The sequence below is a fragment of the Dendrobates tinctorius genome, unplaced genomic scaffold, assembly GCF_039654945.1.
Source record: "Dendrobates tinctorius isolate UK_male_01 unplaced genomic scaffold, ASM3965494v1 ptg000084l, whole genome shotgun sequence".
Lineage (NCBI taxonomy): Eukaryota > Metazoa > Chordata > Amphibia > Anura > Dendrobatidae > Dendrobates > Dendrobates tinctorius.
In genome coordinates, this window is record NW_027361752.1 from 37,396,266 (window position 1) to 37,419,904 (window position 23,639).

The following is a 23,639-nucleotide window of genomic DNA, read 5'->3' on the forward strand; positions in this document are numbered from 1 at the left end:
TTGTTCCTTCTATTCTTCTGACCATGATGTCCTTCTCCAGTGATTGCTCTCTTTGTATGATGTGTCTTAAGTAGGCAAGTTGTAGCTCGTTGATACTTGCTTCGAGTGACATGTCCGGCTCGATTTGTTCCAAAGTTGATTTGTTTGTTCTTCTTGTCATCTATGATACAAAGGTAGAAAATTTATGGTACCCTTTAATTGAATTCTGTGATAAAGGGGTTGTTTAATCGCAAACAAAATTCTCATTATCCAAGACAGAAGGACCCGAATCCTGGAGGTGAAATGTGGTATTACATGACTTCAAGTCAAACCCTGTACCAGGTGCCCTGACCTCCAACTAGGGATGAGCGAGCATATTCGTGGGTATTCAGTACTCGGCGAGTATTGCGGTACTCGCAGTACTCGAACCAAAGCGAGTATTTCACTACTCGCCTCGCTATTCGGTTCTCCCGCCCAGCATTTGCCAATCACAGGAATTCCGCACCCTTCTTGGTTGTGGGCGGCATTACTATGATTGGCTGGCCTCCCAGCTTCCTATGAGTCATCAATCATAGTCTGGCACTAAGCCCTGCCTGCCGCCGCCATTTTCTGCACATTGCATGCAGAACACAGCTAGTGTAGGGAGAGTGTGAGCAGCTGCTAGGGAGAGTTGTGTTTTTTGGTTCAAAAAAGCCAGAAATCCTCTGTGAAACCCAAAAGCTCTTTTCAGAGCTGAAAGTATAAGGTCAGGGACTGAGTAGTGACCGTTTTCCCAGCTTTTTTTAGGTCACATTTACCCCTGCAGGGCAGGTTTTTTGTGCTGCTGCCCTGCTGCATTCACAGCGAATAGCACGCACCGTACTGCACAACTGGCACGCAGCCAGCACCGCTGTCTTGTGTGGTGTCTGGGCTGCGTATTCTTGCCTTAAACCTCAGGGCAGTTTTTTTATGCTGCTGCCGTGCTGTGCTCACAGAAAATAGCGAATAGCACGCACGGTACTGCACAACTGACACGCAGGCAGCACCGCTGTCTTGTGTGGTGTCTGGGCTGCGTATTCTTGCCTTAAACCTCAGGGCAATTTTTTAGTGGCAGCACCGCTGTCTTGTGTGGTTCTTGGGGTGCGTAATCTCACCTTAGACTTCAGGGCAATTTTTTTCTGCTGCTGCGGTGCTGTTTGTAAAACACAAAGCAGTACGAGGCTGTAGTGCTACCTTCCACAAAGCGCTAACTGCTACTTGTTCCCCAATATCTGCATCTGAACATCTGCAACTATGGCAGACAAATCCAAAATTCCTAAAAAGGCAGTTGTGAAGGGACAGGGACGTGGACGTGGGGTTGTTGGTGCCCAACAAGGCACAGAGCCTGGGAGATTGAAGAAGGTTGATGCATCTAGTTTCCTGGTGAAATTTCCCAGTCTGGAACATAAACGGGCCTGGAAGCCAGAAGAACAAGAGCAGATACTGTCTTGGATGGCTGACAAGACCTCCACGAAATGTTCTAGCAGTACCCAATCGTCCATGACAAAACAGTCTACTGTCCATACAGGACTAATAAAGCACAAAAAGAGGACTTGAAGTCCACCAATAAATATAAAACAGCAAAAAGAGCAAAGAGGTTTACCCGTATAGGCCTCCAGACAAATGCACTATCAGGGTGCAGTGGACCCATATAGTTAAGATGGCAACCCAGGTGCATGAATACCGATATAAAACAACCGCTCACAGCCTACCAATATATGGAGGGGGCGGTTGCCTGGTATGTTAATGCACAGCAAAACACTTGCATGCGGCGCTGTTCACACTAAGGCCATGCACAGCATCCAGGCCAGCCTAGTAGTGACACCCTTCTATTAACTCAGGCGGGCTGGCCCAGCGCTATCAAAATGCATGCCATGTGTACATACGCCGCAGTTTGCAAGACCAGATGGGCCCAACTGCACCCTGGATAAAAAGTGCAAAAAACACATTAACAAAAATGTGGAGTATTAGCTGATATTTTGGCCAAAATACGTGAGCCCGTAACCTACGTCAAAGATGGAAATCTTTGACGTAGAAGTTTTTTGCACTTTTTATCCAGGGTGCAGTTGGGCCCATCTGGTCTTGCAAACTGCGGCGTATGTACACATGGCATGCATTTTGATAGCGCTGGGCCAGCCCGCCTGAGCTAATAGAAGGGTGTCACTACTAGGCTGGCCTGGATGCTGTGCATGGCCTTAGTGTGAACAGCGCCGCATGCAAGTGTTTTGCTGTGCATTAACATACCAGGCAACCGCCCCCTCCATATATTGGTAGGCTGTGAGCGGTTGTTTTATATCGGTATTCATGCACCTGTGTTGCCATCTTAACTATATGGGTCCACTGCACCCTGATAGTGCATTTGTCTGGAGGCCTATACGGGTAAACCTCTTTGCTCTTTTTGCTGTTTCATACTGTCCATACAGATAACGCTGGGTCATCCTATTCTCAACCTGTTCCTAGTTCATTACCTGGTCAGGAGTCACAGGAAACATTTGACCCCAACCTTGGTCACTCCGAGGATCTCTTTGATCCATTTTCTTTCATTGCCTCTGGCCTCTCACCACTCGACATTGAAGAGGAACGTGAGGGGGTATCGTCTGTTGAAGATGGCCAAATATTTGGAACCCCACGTCAAGAAGAAAGCCACTTTCATCCACGTGATATACCGGGTGAAGAGGTGGAGGCTGATCGTGATGACACACCGTTGCCATCTGTCCAGTCGCCAATATCAACACGGAAGGACGATGACATGGACGACGAGGTGGTCGATGATGAGACCACCGATCCGACCTGGGCTGTTGGCACGCATAGCCAGCACAGCAGCACAGAGGATGAAGTTGGATACGTAGTACCAACAAAGGCACCAAGGGCTACTGGTTTGAGCAGAGTGTGAAGTGTGTCAACTGTTGCCAAGAGCAATCCCTCTGTGCCCCAAGTCAAGGCAAGAGTGCGTCCAGCCGCTGTCTGGAAAATTTTTTCCGATAGTCCTTCTGAACCAAATGTTGTCATCTGTAGCATCTGCCATAGGAAGCTGAGCAGAGGCCAGGGCAAAGGCAACCAAAGCACCACCAGTATGCAGAAACACATGGCAGCCAAGCACCCTAGTCGGTGGGCTGAACAGCAGGGTACCAAATCAGTGTCTGCGACTGCGGGACAAACCACTGCCATGTCACCTGTGATACGGCTTCACCAATCTGCTGGGCAGGAAGCAGGTGATCATCATACCTCTTGCTCACAAGCTGCAGTTGCACAGACACAGGCCACAACAAGCTCATCCACTTGTTTGTCCCAGGAAAGTGTCCAATTGTCCGTGCCCCAGATGTATGAAAGGAGGCGTAAATACCAAGCCACGCACCCACAAGCACAAATACTGAACGCGCACATTGCCAAGTTGCTAGCCGTGGAGATGTTGCCATTTAGGCTTGTGGGGAAACAGTCTTTCCATGATCTTTTGGCTGTGGCTGCCCCACAATACTCGGTTCCCAGCCGGCACTACTTTTCCCACAGTGCTGTCCCCGCGTTACACCAGCACATCTTAAACAATCTAAAGCGTGCTCTCACTAATGCCGTAACTGGGAAGGTCCATCTTACAACAGACACGTGGATAAGTAATTGTGGCCAGGGACAATACATCTCTGTCATGGCACACTGGCTGAACCTGGTGGAGGGTGGGACAAAGTCTCAAACTGGACCATCAACACATATCCTACCCACGCCACGAATAGCGGGCCCAACCTCAATCAGGGTTTCCGCCTCATCATATACGTCCAGTCTCCCCTCTTCCTCCTCCTTCACCTCGTCATCCTATGCTGAATTGTCCTCCACATCACTCCCAAGTTGGGAGCTGTGCAGCAGCGCATCGGCAAAGCAACAAACGCTCTGCTGAAGCTGATCTGCTTAGGCCTGTTTCACACTTCAGTTTTTGTCCATCAGTCAAGATCCGTTGTTTTGCCAAAAAAACGGATCCGCTATTTTGTTTGGCGGATATGTTTTTTTTCCCATTGAGTTGCATTACCGGCGGATCTTGACGGACGGCCATCCGTTGGATCCGCTTTTTTGCGGAACCGCCAAAATTTTGCCATCCGCCGACATGCCCGAACGGAGCATGTAACGTTTTTTCGGGCGGCAGGATCCGCACTTCACACTGCGCATGCCCGAAAGATTTCACTCAGCCTGAAATTTAACCCTAAAGTCTGTTCTGGCGCCTGGAAAAAAGAACAAAAACTCTATCTCTCTCTCTCTCCCCCTCCCCGGGCTGCGGTTCCTTTAAAATTCTTCATTCATCGGATCCGTCAAAAAAACGGTCCGGTGGCATCCGTTCACATCAGTTAGCAACGGATCCGCTTTCCGCCATTTTGGCGGATTTTAACTGACACAAAAAACTGAAGTGTGAAACAGGCCTTAGGTGAAACACCACACACTGCAGCAGAGCTGTGGCAAGGGATAAAACAACAGACCGATCAGTGGCTCTCTCCACTGCAACTCCAACCTGGTCTGGTTGTCTGCGACAATTGGCGTGTTATGTCCCATGAATGAGACATTTTACAGACTGTCCTGTGCATTTTACATGCTGTATTGCAGTCTCTCATATTGTTTACTGTTGCTATGTTTTCCTGTGTTTTGCATAGCTGAAATCCTCCCTTTCCATCAAGTTTGTCCCTCCTGTCTCCCTCTTCTGGTGTGATGTCACTTCCTTCTTCTTCCCCCTGTGTCTCAGTCTCCATCTTGGCTTCGTTAGAGGCACATGTGTTTTCAGCCTGTCTGAAGAAAGTATTTTTTACCTGCTGCTGTTTGTATGTATTCAACAAGAATTCTTAAAGAAATCAAAGTCTCTTCTGGATTCTTCATAACATGTGTGCCGGCAGCTGAGTAGAGCTATCTGTGACCATCGCCAATTGTAAGTATGGTGAAGAGATTCAGCAACTCACAGAGCCATATTTGCAGCCACAGGCCCCGGGGACAGAATAGAAAAAAAGACCATATTCATCTGTAAAGCCTTCCCAGCTTCTATAAAGCTACAGAACTTCCTGCAGAGCACCCTCAGCATATAAGAGACTATACAGCTCCCCTTCTCTCTGTGATTTAGGATGGCTGAAGGAAAGACTACACAGTCTCTGCCAGACCCATTGTTAGAGGAAGAGTGCATAGAACTTGATCCTCCATTTAGTGAGAAGGCTAGACGTCCCACAAAGCCAACAAGGAAAATGGAGAATATGGAATTCGGTAAACATGATCTTCTCCGTGCTAGAGAAGAGCTATGGCAAAAACTGCTGAGTCATATAGATAGCCTGTCTCAGCCAGCTTCTCTCCAATGATCACCAGAGGCAACCCTTGCACAACTGTGTTCAGACTATCAACGTTATGCAAAAAATAGCAGACCAGTACATCTCAGTGTTAAAGAGACTTAATCCATTAGTTACCTGCCAAGAGCTACAAGCTTTCCAACAACTTAACTCTGAGAGAGAAAACATGGTGCACGACATAATAGCCAAGACAGAGGCAAGAATTGCGCTAATAGCCGAGATGTCATCTTGTATTTCTGGCTCAGCCAGACAGTCAAAGCGACCATCTAAGTCACACTCCTCAAAATCTTCAACCCTCAGCGAACAGCTCGTAGAAGCACGTGCAGAAGCCGAGGCCGCTAAAATCCAAACTGCCTTTGCTCAAAAGGAAACTGAGATGAAAATAGAGGCAGCTGAAGCAGTGCACAGAAAGGCAAAAAAAGGGCAGAAATAGAGGCCCTAGAGAAGGAACATGAACACGCCATAGCCATGGCAAGGTTAAAGATCCTGGAACAAGCCAAGTCAGTGGGAGCCAAAGAGACTGCATCAGTTTAAGTGATTTTGATACTGAAGACCCGCTTAAGCGTACTAGAGACTATGTACAAAGCCAATACAGTGCTGCCCCTGCTCCTGCAATCCTTCCTGACCGCACAGATGCTCCCCTTAGACAACAGGACACAGAGTGTTTACCCGCACCCTGCACCCAAGGTCATTACAATACGCTGCCAACCTTGCATCCTGATCCTCCTCTGTGCACCGAAATGTACCGAAAACCTGCACCTCACCAAATCTTATACACAGAAACATACGTGCAGGCCAATATGCAGGCAAGTCACCACACTCCGGCTAGTCACACAATTCCAGGCCCATGTGTGGCAGAAACTAAGCTCATTAAGCCAGTTAATGGACTGAACGCCTACGCTGCCCCATATGTACCTGCATTTCCAGGTCAAAGCACAGACTGTATGAACAATGCTACCCAGCCAGCATCGGTCCTTCCAAAATCGGAGAATGCTGATATGACTGGCCTTGCAAGGTACATGATTTGGCGTGATCTAACTAAGGGGTTGGAAGTGTACCTTTAAAACCACAATCAGTGACCTCGGCATCACCACAGCCACAATCCATGGATCGGGTCAAGAGACTTAAATCGGTCCACATCAGTAATCCCATTGTGGGTCTCACCGCTGCATGGAAGAGGCTAGAAAGAAGCTATGGCAGTCCTGAGGCCATAGAAAAGGCCCTGTTCAAGTGACTAGAGGGTTTTCCAAAGGTATCTAATAAGGACAGTACAAGGTTCCAAGAGCTCAGCGACCTCCTGTTAGAGCTTCAGCTGGCCAAAGCAGACCCGTACCTGTCTGGCCTCAGCTACCTGGACACTGCTCATGGGGTAAACCCAATAATTTCCAAGCTGATGCCCAATATCCAAAATAAGTGGGCCATGCTTGAATCAAAATACAGAAGGGAAAACCAAGTCTCCTTTCCTCCATTTTCCTACTTCTGCGAGTTCATCAAAAATATTACAGAGTGTAAGACCAATCCAAGTTTTTCCTATGGAGAACACAGCGACCCTGTTTCATCCCCTAATCATGACAGTCCATGTCTTAACTACAGGAACCGCCGAGCTTCAATATCCGTCAAGAAGACAGATGTTCTTCCCACACCTTCAGTATCACAAGATAAGAGTGACAAAGGTGAGAAGGTTGAGAATCCTAATCATATGTGTCCCATTCACAAGAAACCTCACCCCTTAAAGAAGTGCATCGGCTTCAGAAATAAACCACTCCAGGAACACAAGGAGCTTCTGAAGAACTTTGGGATATGTTACAGGTGCTGCGCTTCTACTGAACACTTTGCTAAGGACTGCAAAATATCTATTAAGTGTTTGGAGTGTGACAGTGAGGAGCATGTGCAAGCACTCCATCCATCCCAATCTAACACTACACAGCTTACACCTTCCCCCACCCCAAGGCAAGGCGGGGAGGATGCTGTTCCAACAGTGAGTTCTATCTCAATATCTTCTTCATGCACAGAAGTCTGCGGAGAAGGCCTCTGGGACAAGTCATGTGCAAAGATATGCCTGGTGAACGTGTGGCGCCCCTGAGGCTCGGTCGCCACAGAGGTACTGCACCTTTCTCTCTCCTAAGGTGTGGTGCCCCACCATCCAGGTAAGTTGGAGGCTCCTGACCACGCTCCAACACTCGCACCCAACACAATAGAGTAGTTCAGCATAACCCATTGCGGCTCTTTGTTTAGAGAGAAGCAGAGCACCTTTGGTGGGTCCTGCTTAGAACACTAGACGTGCTGGGAGGTGGGTGGAGTTCAGAATATATATATATGAGCGGGATGGTTTAGGATGACAGGTTAGTCTGACAGGAGGTCAGTGAGGAAGGAAGCCACTCAGGAGAAGTGGGGATCCCTGGAAGAAGGGATGGAGGAAGGAGTGCTGCAGCTGCCTCAGTGACCTGAGCCAGCTGGCACGGGAAAGGAAAGGAAAGAAGGAGAAAGATGTTGACCTGAAGCCTGAGCTTCTATAGAAGGGAAAGTACAAATACGGAACGTAGGAGTAAAGGGAACACAGAGGACGTGGGTTAGAGGAAGAACCCGGCCTAGAAGTTCTAAGCGCAAGGCCGGGGCCCAGTCCCTGAGGTTGTATGAGCACTAATGGTTCTGCAGCAGACACCGGTGGAGCAGTGGGCTGTAAATGCACTACTCCCATCTAAGACTTGAGGGCACAACAGCAATACGGATAGAGAGCTGGGACTTAGGAGTAGAGAGTCCCCGAAGCAGGCTACAGCTGTCTGCCGTGCAAGTAGAGTTCTTGGGAACATCTGTCAGGAGGAACTCCAGTGTAACACGGTACTGGAGATCTTCGCACTTAAAGGCGCTATAGAGAAGACGTTCAGGAAAGGCAATTAAGTTGGCGGAGTGTGGAAGGGAGCTTTCCATCTTGCCTGGAGGTTGACTGAGTCCCTGACCCAGAGGACACGGCACAGAAGCGGGCACTACAGACTGTGAGTAAAGCTTTGGAACTACATACCCTGGTGTCCTCCATTCCTTCCTGCGTCCGTCCGCCTGACACTGCTACATCCCCTGCGCCAGACACTACATCACCTAAGTGTCTCCACATCTACACTGCCCTGGGACAACAGCCCTGCCTGTGGAGGGCTATACCACCATCGCTGCACCACACCATCTGTCCCGGAGGATCTGCATGAAGCGTCGGCTTAACACCTCCCTTGCCGAGCACCACAGGTGGCGTCACGAACTATTCATTTAACATCCACATCTTCCTATTACTTGGGTGCCCAGGGTCACGGTCCGGGTCACCGCCACCGTGAAACATCCCACTGATACCGGCCCGGTACCGAGTACCCCACGGCCCTGGGAGGGCGACTCAATTGTGTATCCCAAGGGTCGACCAGAGAAAACCGCAAGGGTGTATGTTATTGTGGACGATCAGAGCAACCGGTGTTACAGAGGTCTCTGGGAGAAGAGTCAATGGACTCATGGTGTTTTCTCTTGAGAACATTGTGGAGATACCCTTACCCACTCTGGTCGAGTGCAACCAGATACCTTCCAACAGAGAGGAAATTTCAACTCCAGAGGCTGCACTCCATCACCCACACGCACCTTAAAGAGAAAGCTGGAGATGGAGAAGCATTTTTTCGAATTCATGCAGAATATCTTCGATAGAGGTCACGCGGAACCCACACCCCCACTAAAAGAAGGTGAAGAATGCTGGTATCTTCCATCCTTTGGTGTCTACCATCCTCGCAAACCCAACCAAATTAGAGTGGTGTTTGACTCCAGTGCTCAGTGTGAAGGCATCTCACTAAATAGCCTGATCCTCACTGGGCCTAATCTAAACAACAGCCTTATAGGACTACTGATTCGCTTCAAATAAGAATCTGTTGCAGTACTGGCCGACATTCAACAAATGTTTCATTGCTTTACCGTGAGAGAAGACAGCAGAAACTACCTCAGATTCTTATGGCACAGACAACGACGTCTGCAACAAGGTCATAGACTACAGGATGAAGGTGCACATCTTCGGGAACAGCCCCTCGCCTGCAGTGACCATCTATGGACTAAGAAGGACAGCATGGGAAGGTGAGAGAGAGTATGGGTCCGATGCTCATCTATTTGTGGAAAGAAACTTCTACGTAGATGGTGGGCTTAAGTCTCTTCCCACAAGTGAAGAGACTATCGATCTGCTCTCTAGGACTCAGGAAATGCTGTCAACAGCGAACCTTAGACTCAACAAAATCATCTCCAACAGTGAAAGGGTAATGGAAGCATTCCCATCTGAGGATCACGCTGCTGGTGTAAGGGATCTTGTTCTGAGTTCTGACGTTCCTCCCACGCAACGCAGCCTCGGTCTGCTTTGGGATATTAACCAGGACACGTTCACTTTCCAGGTGTCGGCTTGCGATAAACCTTTCACTAAACGAGGAGTCCTATCTGTTATGAACAGCATCTATGATCCTCTCGGGTTTATCGCACCCATCACCATTCAAGGCAAGATACTGTTGAGTCAGTTGACTGCCGAGAGTATGGATTGGGACACTCCACTACCGTCCCAGAAACAACAAAGGTGGGAGGCATGGAAGAAGTCTCTGAAGGTCTTAGAGCATTTCCAAGTCCCACGTTGTTATTCCCCAGGCACCCTTTCTTCCTCCTAGGGAGTGTGATGTCATGCTTTGGAGCAACGAAGGATCTCTCTAGCAGTTAAACCAACACACAACACAGTTCCCACTCCAGGCCAGCAGGGAGAGCTCTGAACCTGACTGCTGAGGAGCTGCTCTCTGTGGTCGGGAGGAGGGAAGTTAGGGCAGTCTGTGAAGGGAAGGGGAAGTGTGTGGACGTGAGAAGGGGAGCAGAGTTAAGGCTCACTCCTAGCTGGAGTGCATGGTCCGGATTCCAGTTTCCGAGTTTGTAGGGAGACTGACGGTCCTGCAGCAGAAACTGGAGGAAGTAGCAGCTGTAAATGCTCTGTTCCCAACTAAGGCTCGGAGGCCGCAGCAGCGACATGTGTGAGCCAGAAGGAAAAGGCTACGGCTGCCTGCCATACGAGAAAGTTCCAAAAGAGAGTCAACTGGGGGAACCTTAAGTGAACTCAGCACTGCGAGTACCTCAGATAAGCACTAGAACGGAGGCCACACTACCTATCTGCAGAGGCAGAATTCCTAATTTGCTTCCAGGCTGACCAACTCCTTCTCCTTCTGTACTCTGGGTCCTGGACGGCACTTACCAAGTACAGGTAAAGGAACTGCACGACTGTGTCACCTTTCTCCTGCACCTGGAGCATGGCTACATCCTGCACTGCACACCATCTACCAACTCTTTCATCTGCTCTGCGACTACGGCCCTACCTGTGCAAGGCTTCTACATCTTAGCTGCACCACAACATCTGTCCCAGAGAAGCGACACTACAGCGCTGGTCAATCTGATCAGAAACCACAGGTGGCGTCACGTATCATTCACCTATAAACGTTATTCACCCCTTTGCATGGACGCCCAGGGCCACGGACCGGGTCACCACCACCGTGACACATCCCTCTGAGACACTGGCCCGGTACCGATTAACCCCACTGCCCTGGCTGGCGACCCACACTCCATGTCAGATTCATCTTGGACTAGGGAATTCACCATTTGACTTGATAACCCAGGCATGGTATGTGAGAAAGAGCACATGGACTAATGTGAAGTGTGGCCTGCTGCATCATTCACTTTTAGTGGGGGTGAAGGACACAAGGAAAGGGGTTCTTCCTGACCAGGAGCCAGCACTTGACGACTCAGTGCTTGCATTTTTTGGAACTTCAGAAGAGGAGGGCATATTATCTGGAGTCTGTTTTGGCAATGTAAGCCAAAACCAGTTCCTGATGTTCCGGCTTTAAAAGAGGTTTGCCTACTCCTAAAAAACGGAGCCTTCGAGGCCTTGTGGAGCCAGACGATGACGCAGGCTCAACACCTCTTACCTTAGGTGCTATTGTGCTTTTGCCAGTACCAGCAGATGTACCACCACCACCATCAGTACCAGCTGGCAACCCCCTGCCCACTTCCATGGCCTCTTCCACCATACTTCCTCATTTTTGGGAAAATGTACCCAAAATACCACCAGCTATATGGTACTGTAAAACAAGGTACAAGGTGTATACAGTATTGGGGAGAATTTGAATCTCCCTAGAGATTTTAGGAGGCTGAACTATTATCTCAGGCCCACTATAGATTACACCTCAATTTAACAGGCTGAAATAGGCTGGTGTATGACAAGGTACAAGGTGTATATAGTATTGGGGAGAATTTGAATCTCCCTAGAGATTTTAGGAGGCTGAACTATTATCTCAGGCCCACTATAGATTACACCTTAATTTAACAGGCTGAAATTGGCTGGTGTATGACAAGGTACAAGGTGTATATAGTATTGGGGAGAATTTGAATCTCCCTAGAGATTTTAGGAGGCTGAACTATTATCTCAGGCCCACTATAGATTACACCTCACTTTAACAGGCTGAAATTGGCTGGTGTATGACAAGGTACAAGGTGTATATAGTATTGGGGAGAATTTGAATCTCCCTAGATATTTTAGGAGGCTGACAATGATGCTCTCAGTCCAAGTATGGCAGCAGGCAGCCTAATAAGCAGGACTGCTGCACACAAAAGTGTGGAAAAATGAACGCTTGGTAACTGTGCAGAAAAGAGGAAGAAAAGTATTTTTGCTTTTAAAAAAGCAGTTTGCACAGCAGTGTGCAAACAGCAATGCAGCTATCAGGGAGCCTTATAAGGCAGCCTAATAACCAACAGAGCTGATGCACAAAAATATATCCTCCCCTGTCACTGCACACAAACTGTTGTGTTGTACAGTGAAAATCGCTACCAGCAGAAGCAGTTTTTTTTTCTTTTTCCCTACCTAGCGCTCTCCCTTATTCAGAATCAGCAGTAGCAACCTCTCCCTATGCTATGATCGGCAGAAGTAAGATGGCGGTCGGCGTGCACGCCCTTTTATAGCCCTTGTGACGCCACACAAAGCAAGCCAATTACTTGCATGCCTTTCTCAAAGATGGTGGTGACCGCTGCCCATGTCATCGCGTTGCCCACAGTGTGCATCCTCCATCATTGGCTGAAAAAGGGCGCTGGAAGCATCGTTTGAAACGCGACTTTGGCACTCTGGTCGCCGACCTCATGGCCGACCTCACGCTATGGTCGGGTTTCGTTTCATGAAACCCGACTTTAGTGAAAGTCGACGACTTAGGAATTTGACCGACCCGTTTCGCTCAACTCTACTGGTGGCGGCTTTAAAGCTCAGGAAGCTGGTACACGTGCCATGCATGGCTCACGTGCTGTACCTGGTGGTGCAGAAATTTATGAAAACATACCCTGACTTGCCGTACCTACTTGAGAAGGTGCGCCGTATTTGCACCCATTTCTGCCACTCCTCAACCGCTGTTGCCGGTCTTGCAACGCTTCAAAAGCAATTTAATTTGCCAAACCACAGACTGATTTGCAACCTGCCAACACGGTGGAACTGAACATATCATATGTTGGCAAGGGTAAGTGAGCAGCAGAGGGCACTTTCTGAATACCAGCTTAAACATGCCCGTCACACTGAGACTCAGCCAAGACACATAACAACTGTGGAGTGGGTGTGGATCGCTGATATTTGTGAGGTGCTTGATAACTTTGAGTACTGCACCAAGCTTGTGAGTGGTGATCAGGCTATTATCAGCGCAACCATCCCTATGCTATGTCTGCTGAAAAAATCTGCAGAATCAAAAAATGGAATCTTTGCGTGCCCAGCAGCTGGGTATGGAGCAAGATTTCACAATGGGTGATCCTACCCAGCCCAGCCAATATCATCAGGTAACATTGGGGGATGAAGATGATGATGAAAATGAGGAGAGAGAGGACTTCTTTTTCAGTGGTACCGAGGGGACACATCATGCTACAGAGGGGAATCCAAACCCCAGCTTCATGTCTGTCCAGCATGGGTGGGCTAAAGAGGAGGTGGAGGAGGAGAGTCAGTGTGAGGAGAGGATGGGTATTGTTCCTCCTTCAGGGGTCACAGAAAATTTGCCTCTATGCAGCTTGGCACACATGGCACACTTCATATCTGACTGTCTGTGCCAAGACCCTCGCGTAATCCACATTTTCAATAGCAACCTATACTGGTTGGCCACCTTTCTAGACCCATGGTACAAGGACAAATTTCCTTCGCTACTGTTGCAGTCACCAAGGGGTTTCACAATGGAATCCTTCAAGAAGGCCGTTGTCGATAATTTGATGGCAACAGCACCCTCAGACACCACTGCTAGCAGAGATATCAGCTCTGTGCAACAGCATGCATTAATGGGGAGAGATATGCCAAGCAGGTCCAAAAGAGGTGGTGGTAAAATGTCCACAAACTGGGCCATCTTACATAAACCGGCTCATCACCAAGGACTAGCTGCAACAGTAGCAATGTCAAAGAGGGAGAAGTTGAACAAGATGGTCAACGACTAAGTGACCATACCTGTGTCCTTCCTGAGACTTCTGTACCGTTTAATTACTGGGTATCCAAGCTGCATAGTTGGCCCGACCTCTCCTTCTATGCCTTGGAGGTGCTGGCCTGCCCTGCTGCTAGTGTGATGTCAGAGCGTGTTTTCAGTGCCGCTGGGGCAATCATCACAGATACACGCACACGGTTGACTACAGAGAATGCAGACAGGCTGACTCTGATAAAATTTAACAAGGACTGGATTTCACAACAGTATTTAAGCCCTCCAGATGACAGTATCCCAACCTAAAGTCACCCAACATGTTTTTTTTTAAAAATTGGTGATCACATCCATCCCATTCCATTCCCATACAAGCCCCTTTTCTTCTTCTTACATATGTTTTCAAAACCTGCTTCTGACACATGTACCTCATGGTCAATAAGCTAAAAACAATGTTATGTTAATATTTCCCATCGGAGGCACTTGTGATGAGAGTGAGACCTTCTTCCTTCATCAACCATGCTATCATGCCTCTTGGGTTAATTTTTGGAGACACTATTGCTATGCCTGGACACTGGGAACGGCCACCTCTATGCTAGTAGTCCGACTCATAGCTTCATCATAATTGTTTGGCCCTTCAGACCTGCCTTGCTTCTTTCATGAACTATGATACAGCCCCATGGGCTAATATTTGGAGACACTATTGCTATGCCTGGACACTGGGCACGGCCACCTCAATGCTAGTAGTCCGACTCATAGCTTCATCATAATTGTTTGGCCCTTCAGACCTGCCTTGCTTCCTTCATCAACCATGATACAGCCCCTTGGGCTAATTTTTGGAGACACTATGGCTATGCCTGGACACTGGGTACGGCCACCTCTATGCTAGGAGTCCTGGCTTTATCATAATTGTTAGGCCCTTCAGACCTGCCTTGCTTCCTTCATCAACCATGATACAGCCCCTATGGCTAATGTTTGGAAGACACTAAATCTATGCCTACACATTGGGCAGTGGCACAACAAGGACAGTAGTCCAAGCTTTATAATTATGAATCCCTTGTGATAATGATGATTATGATGATGATGATGGGTGGCTTCTTCCTGAGTTAACCATAACACAGCCCCTACCCCTAGGGCAGATTGCCTCCATCATCACTCGCTCTTACGGCACTTCTGATATATCACTGGCACTGTGTAAGTGGCGTACAAGTCCCGCTCTTACGGCAAAAAACCAAAGGACTTAAAATAGTGTTTGTACTTCTAGTGAAGCAGTGGGGTAAAAACAATCATGCAACCCCTGACCAGGTGCCCCCATGTTATATGCATTTGTTTACAGCATATATTTTTTAACATTTACACATTTTATAGCCTTTTCCTCAGCCCCCAGACCACTTTGAAGGGTCCAGCAGACAATTACTTGCATTTTCCATTGACTATCATTGGACTCGCTATTTGTACTGAATACCCGAGTATTAGGGTATACTCGGTACGAGTATAGCGAGTCCGAATACTTCAGTACTCACTCATCCCTTCCTCCAACCTATTACATGCCAAATAGAACATTGGCCTTCACATGTAAAGGAGGAACTTGTAGATTCCCTAAAGTACAAAGTATACACTGACATTGAGATATCAGTGACTCATTCTGTTAGAGATAAAACTAATGGTTAAGGCCCCCATACACACTAGACTAATGATGGCCAAACCTGCCGATATCAGCTGGTTCGCCCAATGGTTATAATGTGCATGGGGCACCGGCCCTCTTGATGGTGGGGAGAGATGTTGATCATGCACGTTCAATTTCAGACTGCTGATCATATTGTTCTCCCTGAGAAAACCCGCCAGCCAACGTGCCAGTCTTTCTCATAAAGAACACAAGAGCGCTTGGTCCTTTGAATCTGCTGAAATGGCTGTCAGCCAAACAATAGACCGAAGCATTGATCGCCCGACAGCCATTTAATGTGTATCGCCAGCTTTAGTGCAAGCAGAAAGATATAATTAATACCTACAAAAATAGACTATTAGTATCTATCTATAAGCCTTAAGTAAGGCTCTGTTCACACTCTGTTCGGAAGTTCTATTTGTTCTGTACTAATTTAGGAATATACAACCGGAATAAGTGATCAGTTTCATCAGATGCAAATGAAAGCAGAGGGGCGACATTGATTTTTATGGGGGGAGTTTGGTGTTCGTTTCTTAGGACCTTTTGCAGGACCTATTCTTCCATTTTAAAAGACACAACATAGATGGACTCAATAATACACAATGGGGCCCCTCTGCTTCAATTGTCATGTGATCACTTCTTCCAAAAATGATATAGAGGAATGAAAGGTCCAAACAGACTGTGATTGTTGCCTTGTTTCAGGCTCATTGGCAGACAATTAATTAGATGTAATAAGAATATAATATACTGTATAGAATCGTTTCAATCTGGACATAAGGACTATGGATATTCTCTCCATAGCCACTTGGTCGGTGCCAGCTCTGAAGGCAGCGGTGGCAGCCAATTACAGCTTTCCCCAATGTCTGACTCTGGAATGGGCAGTCTCTTCCTTTGGTTTATCAATGGCTAATTGAGAACAAGCCTTACACTGATTTTCACAATCGCTTTCCTCCGAACATCTTGCAGAATTCTTCAGCCCTCCAGCTGGTGAGATGTTTCTTAGAAATCTCTAAGCTGATAGAGACATTGTGGAGTATGCAGATCTGCAGGTTCATAGAAAACAGAGAGAAGATGATGAGACATTGTCCAGGTGACGCGGCAGGTGGCAAAGTTACTCAAGAACATTCGTCTGTTTTCAGGCACCCTCCTTCTCTTCTAACCACGAATGAGAGCAAAGACAAGATTCTGTCCACTGTTAGTCTGCACAGATGTGGAAGGCAGAACAGAGAAGTGAAAGAAGAGCAGCAGCAGCTGAGGAAGAAGATAAACAGTAGGGAAAGGAAGAGAATGCAAGACTTGAACTTGGCAATGGATGCCTTAAGAGAGGTCATCATGCCCTACTCTGCAACACACTGCCAGAGCTCACCTGGAAGAAAATTGTCTAAGATTGCCACCCTTCTGCTAGCCAGGAACTATATATTGTTACTGGGAAGTTCTCTCCAAGAATTGCGCAGGATCATTGGAGACATGAGTGGCCCAGGATCCAGGTTGCTACTGGCAGGCTTGCCCTTATTTGCTACTCCTGGGTCAGTGTTCTTCTCGCCAGGCTCTGGTGCCAACGGTGGAGAGCCTCATCGGTCCACCAAGTTGCACTCGCTTTCCCTGGAGGAACAGCATTGCTCAGCATTCACAGTACCAGGGGGAAGCAGTCTTTGTGCCTGCACCGTCTGTAGATTTACTCACTTCATTCCAACAAGCCTCAATATAAAAGCCATTCAACTATCCAAATGAGACAAAGCCTCCATCGCTTGAGTCACAAATGAACTTACTGCAAAGGTGGCAAAACTAGTGACAGTAATCGCCACCTGCAATTCTTCTACCAGTGCCATTTCATGACCTGTCGGGATGGAAGGACGTCACAAAATTGGTAGTGAAGTGGTGGCTTACTCTATATGGCCATCGATGTCAATTAAAGGGGTAATCCAGGTTCAGCAAATAAAGTTTATTATACAATTTTTCAATATACTTTTATATACTGTATTCATTTCTTCGTTTTTTTTCTCCAAGATCTCTACTTGTTATCATTTAGTAGGAACCTTCAATGTTTATAGGGTATAAATCTCTCCCCGTCATGAGATCCATGGTAGGTGACGGTCGCAGGTGCACCCGTGTGTGTTACAGGGTTATACCCACTGGAAGTAACTAATAAAAACTCCCTACTGAATCACAGCTAGTAGAAATCTTGGTAAGGGATTGGTACGGAAATTATCATTGGAAAATTCTATAACTTTTCATCATTTATTTGCTAAAACCAGAATATAGGAAAGTATAAGAATTTGGAAAATTAGGGATGGGGCCAATATAGTACATGTGGCAGGTATTAACATTGCTCTAGTCTATTCTTATTTCTTATAGGTTTTTATAAAGCTTTTATATCTGTCTTTAAGAAATTTCCAAATGTTTCGGATTTATGCACCTATACCTATAAGATACTCTTAGTATAGAGGGTTGTGGGTACATAGGGCGACTGCTTTATACAGACACACTATTAGATTGTACTACCTTCCCTGGATTTCTTTTGTACCTTTTACTATCTTTTCTGACTTTTAAGCTTTGTTTATAAATGTTTCTTTAAATCGTTTGAATATTATCAATACAAAGTAGAAACTTCACAATAGGTTTCTGCAAAAGTAGCCAAACGGCACAGAAAACCCACCGCCATAGGTCTCCTGGGAACGAAACATACACAGATCACGATGTGTATAAGAACAAAAACTAACTCCTTTAATGGGGGATTTATATTGTTTTATACATTTTTGGATATTTTGAAAACAGTTGAGGTATAAAAACCCATGAAGGTAGTGTCATTATTGTAAAGCGCTAGTGAAACCGTCAGAGTTGGTTACATGCGTGGAATCATTAGAATGTGTTGGTTCATTTCTGATCTCCTGTTAAATACTTTGGATTATATTTTTGTACTTTTTGTATTAACACAGTAATTTAATATTTACATCTTTTTTTGCATTTAGTACATTTTGCTTGTTATAAATTCCGCACTTGTGAATTGCAGGATACTCCGGTCAGGAGTAGGATAATCCTGATTGCAGGATACTCCGTTAGCCTGTCTTCTCTGTGCCTATCTGAAAATCTGCACTTGTGTCTTTTTTTATACATATATAATGTTATCATTGCACTAATAAAATATCGGAAAATCATGTTCTCAAATGTGTCTGTGAAACATTGACTTTTCTATCTTATCGGATTGTGCAACTTCAATGCAGGAAAGTAGGATGGAGTAGTAATTTTCATATGGGATTTCTTATTTTTATGTTTTTGCTTTTTTTTACTTGGATCCTCTATGATCATCATAGAAATGAAAGCGTAAGCATAAGCACTGACCCCAATAGATAATAGATGGGGTCCTGATCATGGCCCCCAAGGATATTAAATATGTCCTAGAACAGGAAACACAGCACATGTTAAGGTTTTGCAGCAATTTTACTTGTGTTTTTTATGCTTTTTTTTCTGAATGAGTGAAAAGTGCTGCAAAAATGCAGAAAGCATTGACATGCTGTAGAAACTGCATCAAATCTGAAGGGGAAAAATAAGCATCGTGTGCATGAGACTTAAGGAATGCTGTATATTTCGCTGCAAAAAACCCAACGTGTGAACACACCCCTGGGCAGCAATCATATATCCATTAAAAAAAAGCAAAAAAAAAACAAATCCACTCATTCCGTGAGACTCAGAGGATGTTCTACCCTGATCCTTTTTTTTGTATCAGACTTGGTCATTGAAGTCTACAGGGATACATTAAAAATAGATGAGAAACAGAAGACATACTTTTTACTGTACTTTTCCATCAGTTTAAAAAAAGATAAGAAAAACTAAGTTAGAATTTATTTGTGCCGATTTTCCCGAATCCGAATATTTCACTATTCGATCATCACTACAATTCAGGTGTAAGTCGCGAACAAAATTGGATGACACATGGGAGAAGAGGAATTTATTTTTGTTGGATCCAAAGATGGAACCAGATTTCTGAATGAAGCCTAAGACTGATAACGTTACCAGTGGATAATCCATAACTGTATTCTATTAAATCAGCAATTACAATACACAGATATAAAAAAGATAAATAGATAATAGATAAATAGATAATAGATATATAGATAATAGATAGATAATAGATTGATAGATAGATAGATAATAGATACAGTAGATAGATAGATAATAGATAGATAGATAGATAGATAGATGATAGATAGATGATAGATAGATAGATATATAGATAGATAATAGATAGAATAGATAGATAGATAATTAGATGATAGATAGATAGATAGATGATAGATAGATAGATAATAGATATAGTAGATAGATAGATAATGTATAGATACATACAGTAGATGGATAGATAATAGATAGATAGATAGAAGGATAGATAGATAATAGATAGATTGAAAACAGATGGATAGATAGAGAAATAGATAGATAAATAGACAGATAGACAATAGATAGATAGATAGATAGATAGATAATAGATAGATGATAGATAGATGATAGATAGATAATAGATATAGTAGATAGTTAGATAATAGATAGATAGATAATGTATAGATACATAGATGGATAGATGATAGATAGATAGATAGATAGATAATAGATAGATTGAAAACAGATGGATAGATAGAGAGATAGATAGATAGATAAATAGACAGATAGATAGATAGATAATAGATAGCTAGATACAGTAGATAGATAGATGATAGATACTGTAGATAATAGATAGATAATAGGTAGATAATAGATAGATAGATACATAGATAGATAGATACATGGATAGATAGATATTAGATATTATTACTCCTTAGAGCGTGTGCTCAGACAATGACGCCCTGTTCTTTTCTCTCCAGATAGAGCTGAGTTCCCGGTGTTGGAGGCTGTGCCCTGGACAGTATAGTTATGTGCCTCACCAGTAATGTCATTCACATTCCATACTAGCGCTCAGCATGTAATGTTACACTGCATTTATAATATACAGGACCAGTACTCATCTCTACACAGCAGGACTACATCACTGTGCAAATAAGCGCCATGTCCAGTTGTGTCTCCAGACTGCCAGCAGATAGGCTTTATATGTTACGATAGATTTTTCTTTTCTGAAGCCGCCACTAGGGGGAGCTACTTACATGCAGAATTATACTATAAGTATCATGCTAAAATAAAAAGCTCTGTAATCCTGCAGGGAGTGCCCCACAGTGACCATAACCTCACTTTCCTCTATGATCAGGACACCCTATCAGCAGATTTTTGCATATGTACAGTAAGTAATGGTGGTATCTTATGTTTGTGACAGTCATAAGAAACCTAACAAAGAAGCCATATACAAACCAGCATGCAAATACATAGAGAGTGTGCTAATTAACTTGGAAAGAGTAGTCCAGCTGCATTAATCTACATTATAGGGATATTTTGTGGTTTAAATGGATTGTTAAACTTTGGAAACTTTTTTATTTTTACTCAAATAAAAGTTTTTCGGTCTGGAGATCATTTTTTCCAATTGATTTTACAGACTCTTTGTTTCCCCACACATTCAACTTTAAAGGGGATGTCCGGCCTTGGGGAACAAGTCACCTGTCACTATAAGTAACTGCAGACTTGTGAAGCCTCACAGTGGTCAGTGTGCGCGTCGCCATGATTTTCCAGTTCCAGTGCTGGGAGTAGGCAGGTGTGTGACTGCAAGTATGTGAATGGAATACATGTGGTCACATACCAACTAGACGAATATGGAGTAGGCAGGTGTGTGACTGTAAGTATGTGAATGGCATTCATGCGGTCACATACCAACTAGACAAACATGGAGTAGGCAGGTGTGTGCTGACAACTTTATCTTCCAAAAGGTTGGGGAGAAAACAAGGGGAACTGCTACCTTGGATCTAATACTTATAAACAGGGAGGAAATGGTTGAGGAGGTAAAAGTGGCTGGGACCCTAGGAGGTAGCGACCATGCTATTTTAGAATTTTGGATAACTAGAGGCGGAAGACCTGTGAAGACTCAGACGTCAAGGTTAGATTTCAGAAAGGCAGATTTTAAGGGATTCAGAAAGAGAATTGGAGGGATCCAATGGCTGGATATCCTTAAAGAAAAAAATGTCCAGGAAGGATGGGAAATCTTGAAAAATGAAATTCTCAAAGCACAGTTGTTAACAATTCCGAAAAGAGGGAAGAATAGTAAGCATTTAAGGAAACCAGGATGGATGAACACAGAACTTAAGCACATGCTAAAAAGGAAGAACAAAATGTTAATAAAATGGAAAGAGGGAGGCATATCTAAAGAAGAATATAATGCTGTCTGCAGAACCTGCAGGGCACAAATCAGATAATCTAAAGCTGAAAATGAATTGAGGCTTGCAAGAGATGTCAAAAGCAATAATAAAGGATTTTGGGGATATGTCAAAAGTAAAAGAAAAGTCAAAGATGCTATAGGATTTTTGCAGGATGAAAATGATGAAATGGTAAGACAGGATGTTGAGAAGGCAGAACTTTTAAATTCCTATTTTGCATCTGTTTTCTCTCAGAAAGGAAATGTAACATCAACTGTTCTTCACTGTCCTATTAAGGGAATAGAAGAATCCAGGATATCTATAAACAGAAAGATAGTGAGGAAACACTTAGCTAACCTAAATGAATTCAAGTCTCCAGGTCCAGATGAATTACACCCCAGAGTACTGAAGGAGATAGCAGAAGAAATTTTTGAACCCCTCTCCATAATCTTTGAAAATTCTTGGAGAACAGAAGAAGTGCCAGAAGACTGGAGAAGAGCAAATGTTGTTCCTATCTTCAAAAAGGAGAAGAAGGTGGACCCAGGCAACTATAGGCCGGTGAGTCTGACTTCTATACCAGGAAAGATCTTTGAACAAATTATTAAACAACATGTATGCCAGTACCTGGATAAGAATGAAGTGATTAAACCAAGTCAGCATGAGTTTGTAACTAATAAGTCATGTCAGACTAACTTAATTTCCTTCTATGATGGAATCACTGATTGGGTGGAACAAGGAAATGCTGTAGATATAGTATATCTTCAGCAAAGCATTTGACAAAGTCTCTCATACAATCCTTATAGAAAAAATGACTAAGTATGGAATGGACAAGGCAACTGTTAGGTGGATTCATAACTGGCTTAGTGATCAGACCCAAAGAGTGGTCGTAAATGGCTGCACATCCAGCTGGAAGAATGTCTCAAGTGGGGTACCACAGGGCTCTGTCCTGGGCCCTGTATTGTTCAACATCTTTATCAACGATTTAGATGAAGGAATTGGGGGTAAACTGATTAAATTTGCTGATGACACAAAGCTAGGAGGGATAGCTAATAGAGAAGAGAGCGAGGATTCAAAAAGATATAAATAAACTGGAGAAGTGGGCAGCAACTAACAGAATGGTTTTTAACAGGAAGAAATGCAAAGTACTACATCTGGGCAATAAAAATGAAAAAAGCATATACAGAATGGGAGGAATATGCCTAAGCAACAGCACATGTGAAAAAGACTTGGGTATACTAATAGATCACAGACTGAATATGAGTCAACAGTGTGATGCAGCAGCAAAAAAGGCAAATGCAATTCTAGGATGTATTAACAGAAGCATACAGTCTAGATAACGTGAAGTCATTATTTCCCTTTACTCCTCTTTGGTCAGACCTCATCTGGAATATTGTGTCCAGTTTTGGGCACCACATTTTAAAAAAGACATCAACAAACTGGAGCAAGTTCAGAAAAGAGCGACCAGAATGGTGACCGGTCTGCAAACCCTGTCTTATGAGGAAAGGTTGCAGGATTTGGGAATGTTTAGTTTGCAAAAGAGAAGACTGAGAGGAGACTTAATAGCTGTCTACAAATATCTAAAGGGCTGTCACATTGTAGAAGGATCAACTTTATTCTCATTTGCACAAGGAAAGACTAGAAGCAATGGGATGAAACTGAATGGGAGGAGACACAGATTAGTTATTAGAAAAAACTTTTTGACAGTTAGAGTGATCAATGAGTGGAACAGGCTGCCACGAGAAGTGGTGAGTTCTCCTTCAATGGAAGTCTTCAAACAGAGGCTGGGCAGACATCTGACTGGGATGATTTAGCGAATCCTGCTTTGAGCAGGGGGTTGGACCAGATGGCCCAGGAGGTCCCTTCCAATTCTACGATTCTATGATTCTATGAATGGCATACATGTGATCACATACCAACTAGACGAACATGGAGTAGGCAGATGTGTGACAGTAAG

General features: G+C 44.7%; 1 protein-coding gene across 1 annotated transcript; it reads left to right on the forward strand.

The window, feature by feature from the left end:
- The first annotated feature begins 16,346 nt into the window (after positions 1 to 16,346).
- Positions 16,347 to 18,584, forward strand: OLIG1 (oligodendrocyte transcription factor 1). Its single transcript, XM_073584740.1, has one exon. The coding sequence runs from the start codon at positions 16,455 to 16,457 to the stop codon at positions 17,148 to 17,150; it is 696 nt and encodes a 231-aa protein (XP_073440841.1). The 5' UTR covers positions 16,347 to 16,454; the 3' UTR covers positions 17,151 to 18,584.
- Positions 18,585 to 23,639: the final 5,055 nt, after the last annotated feature.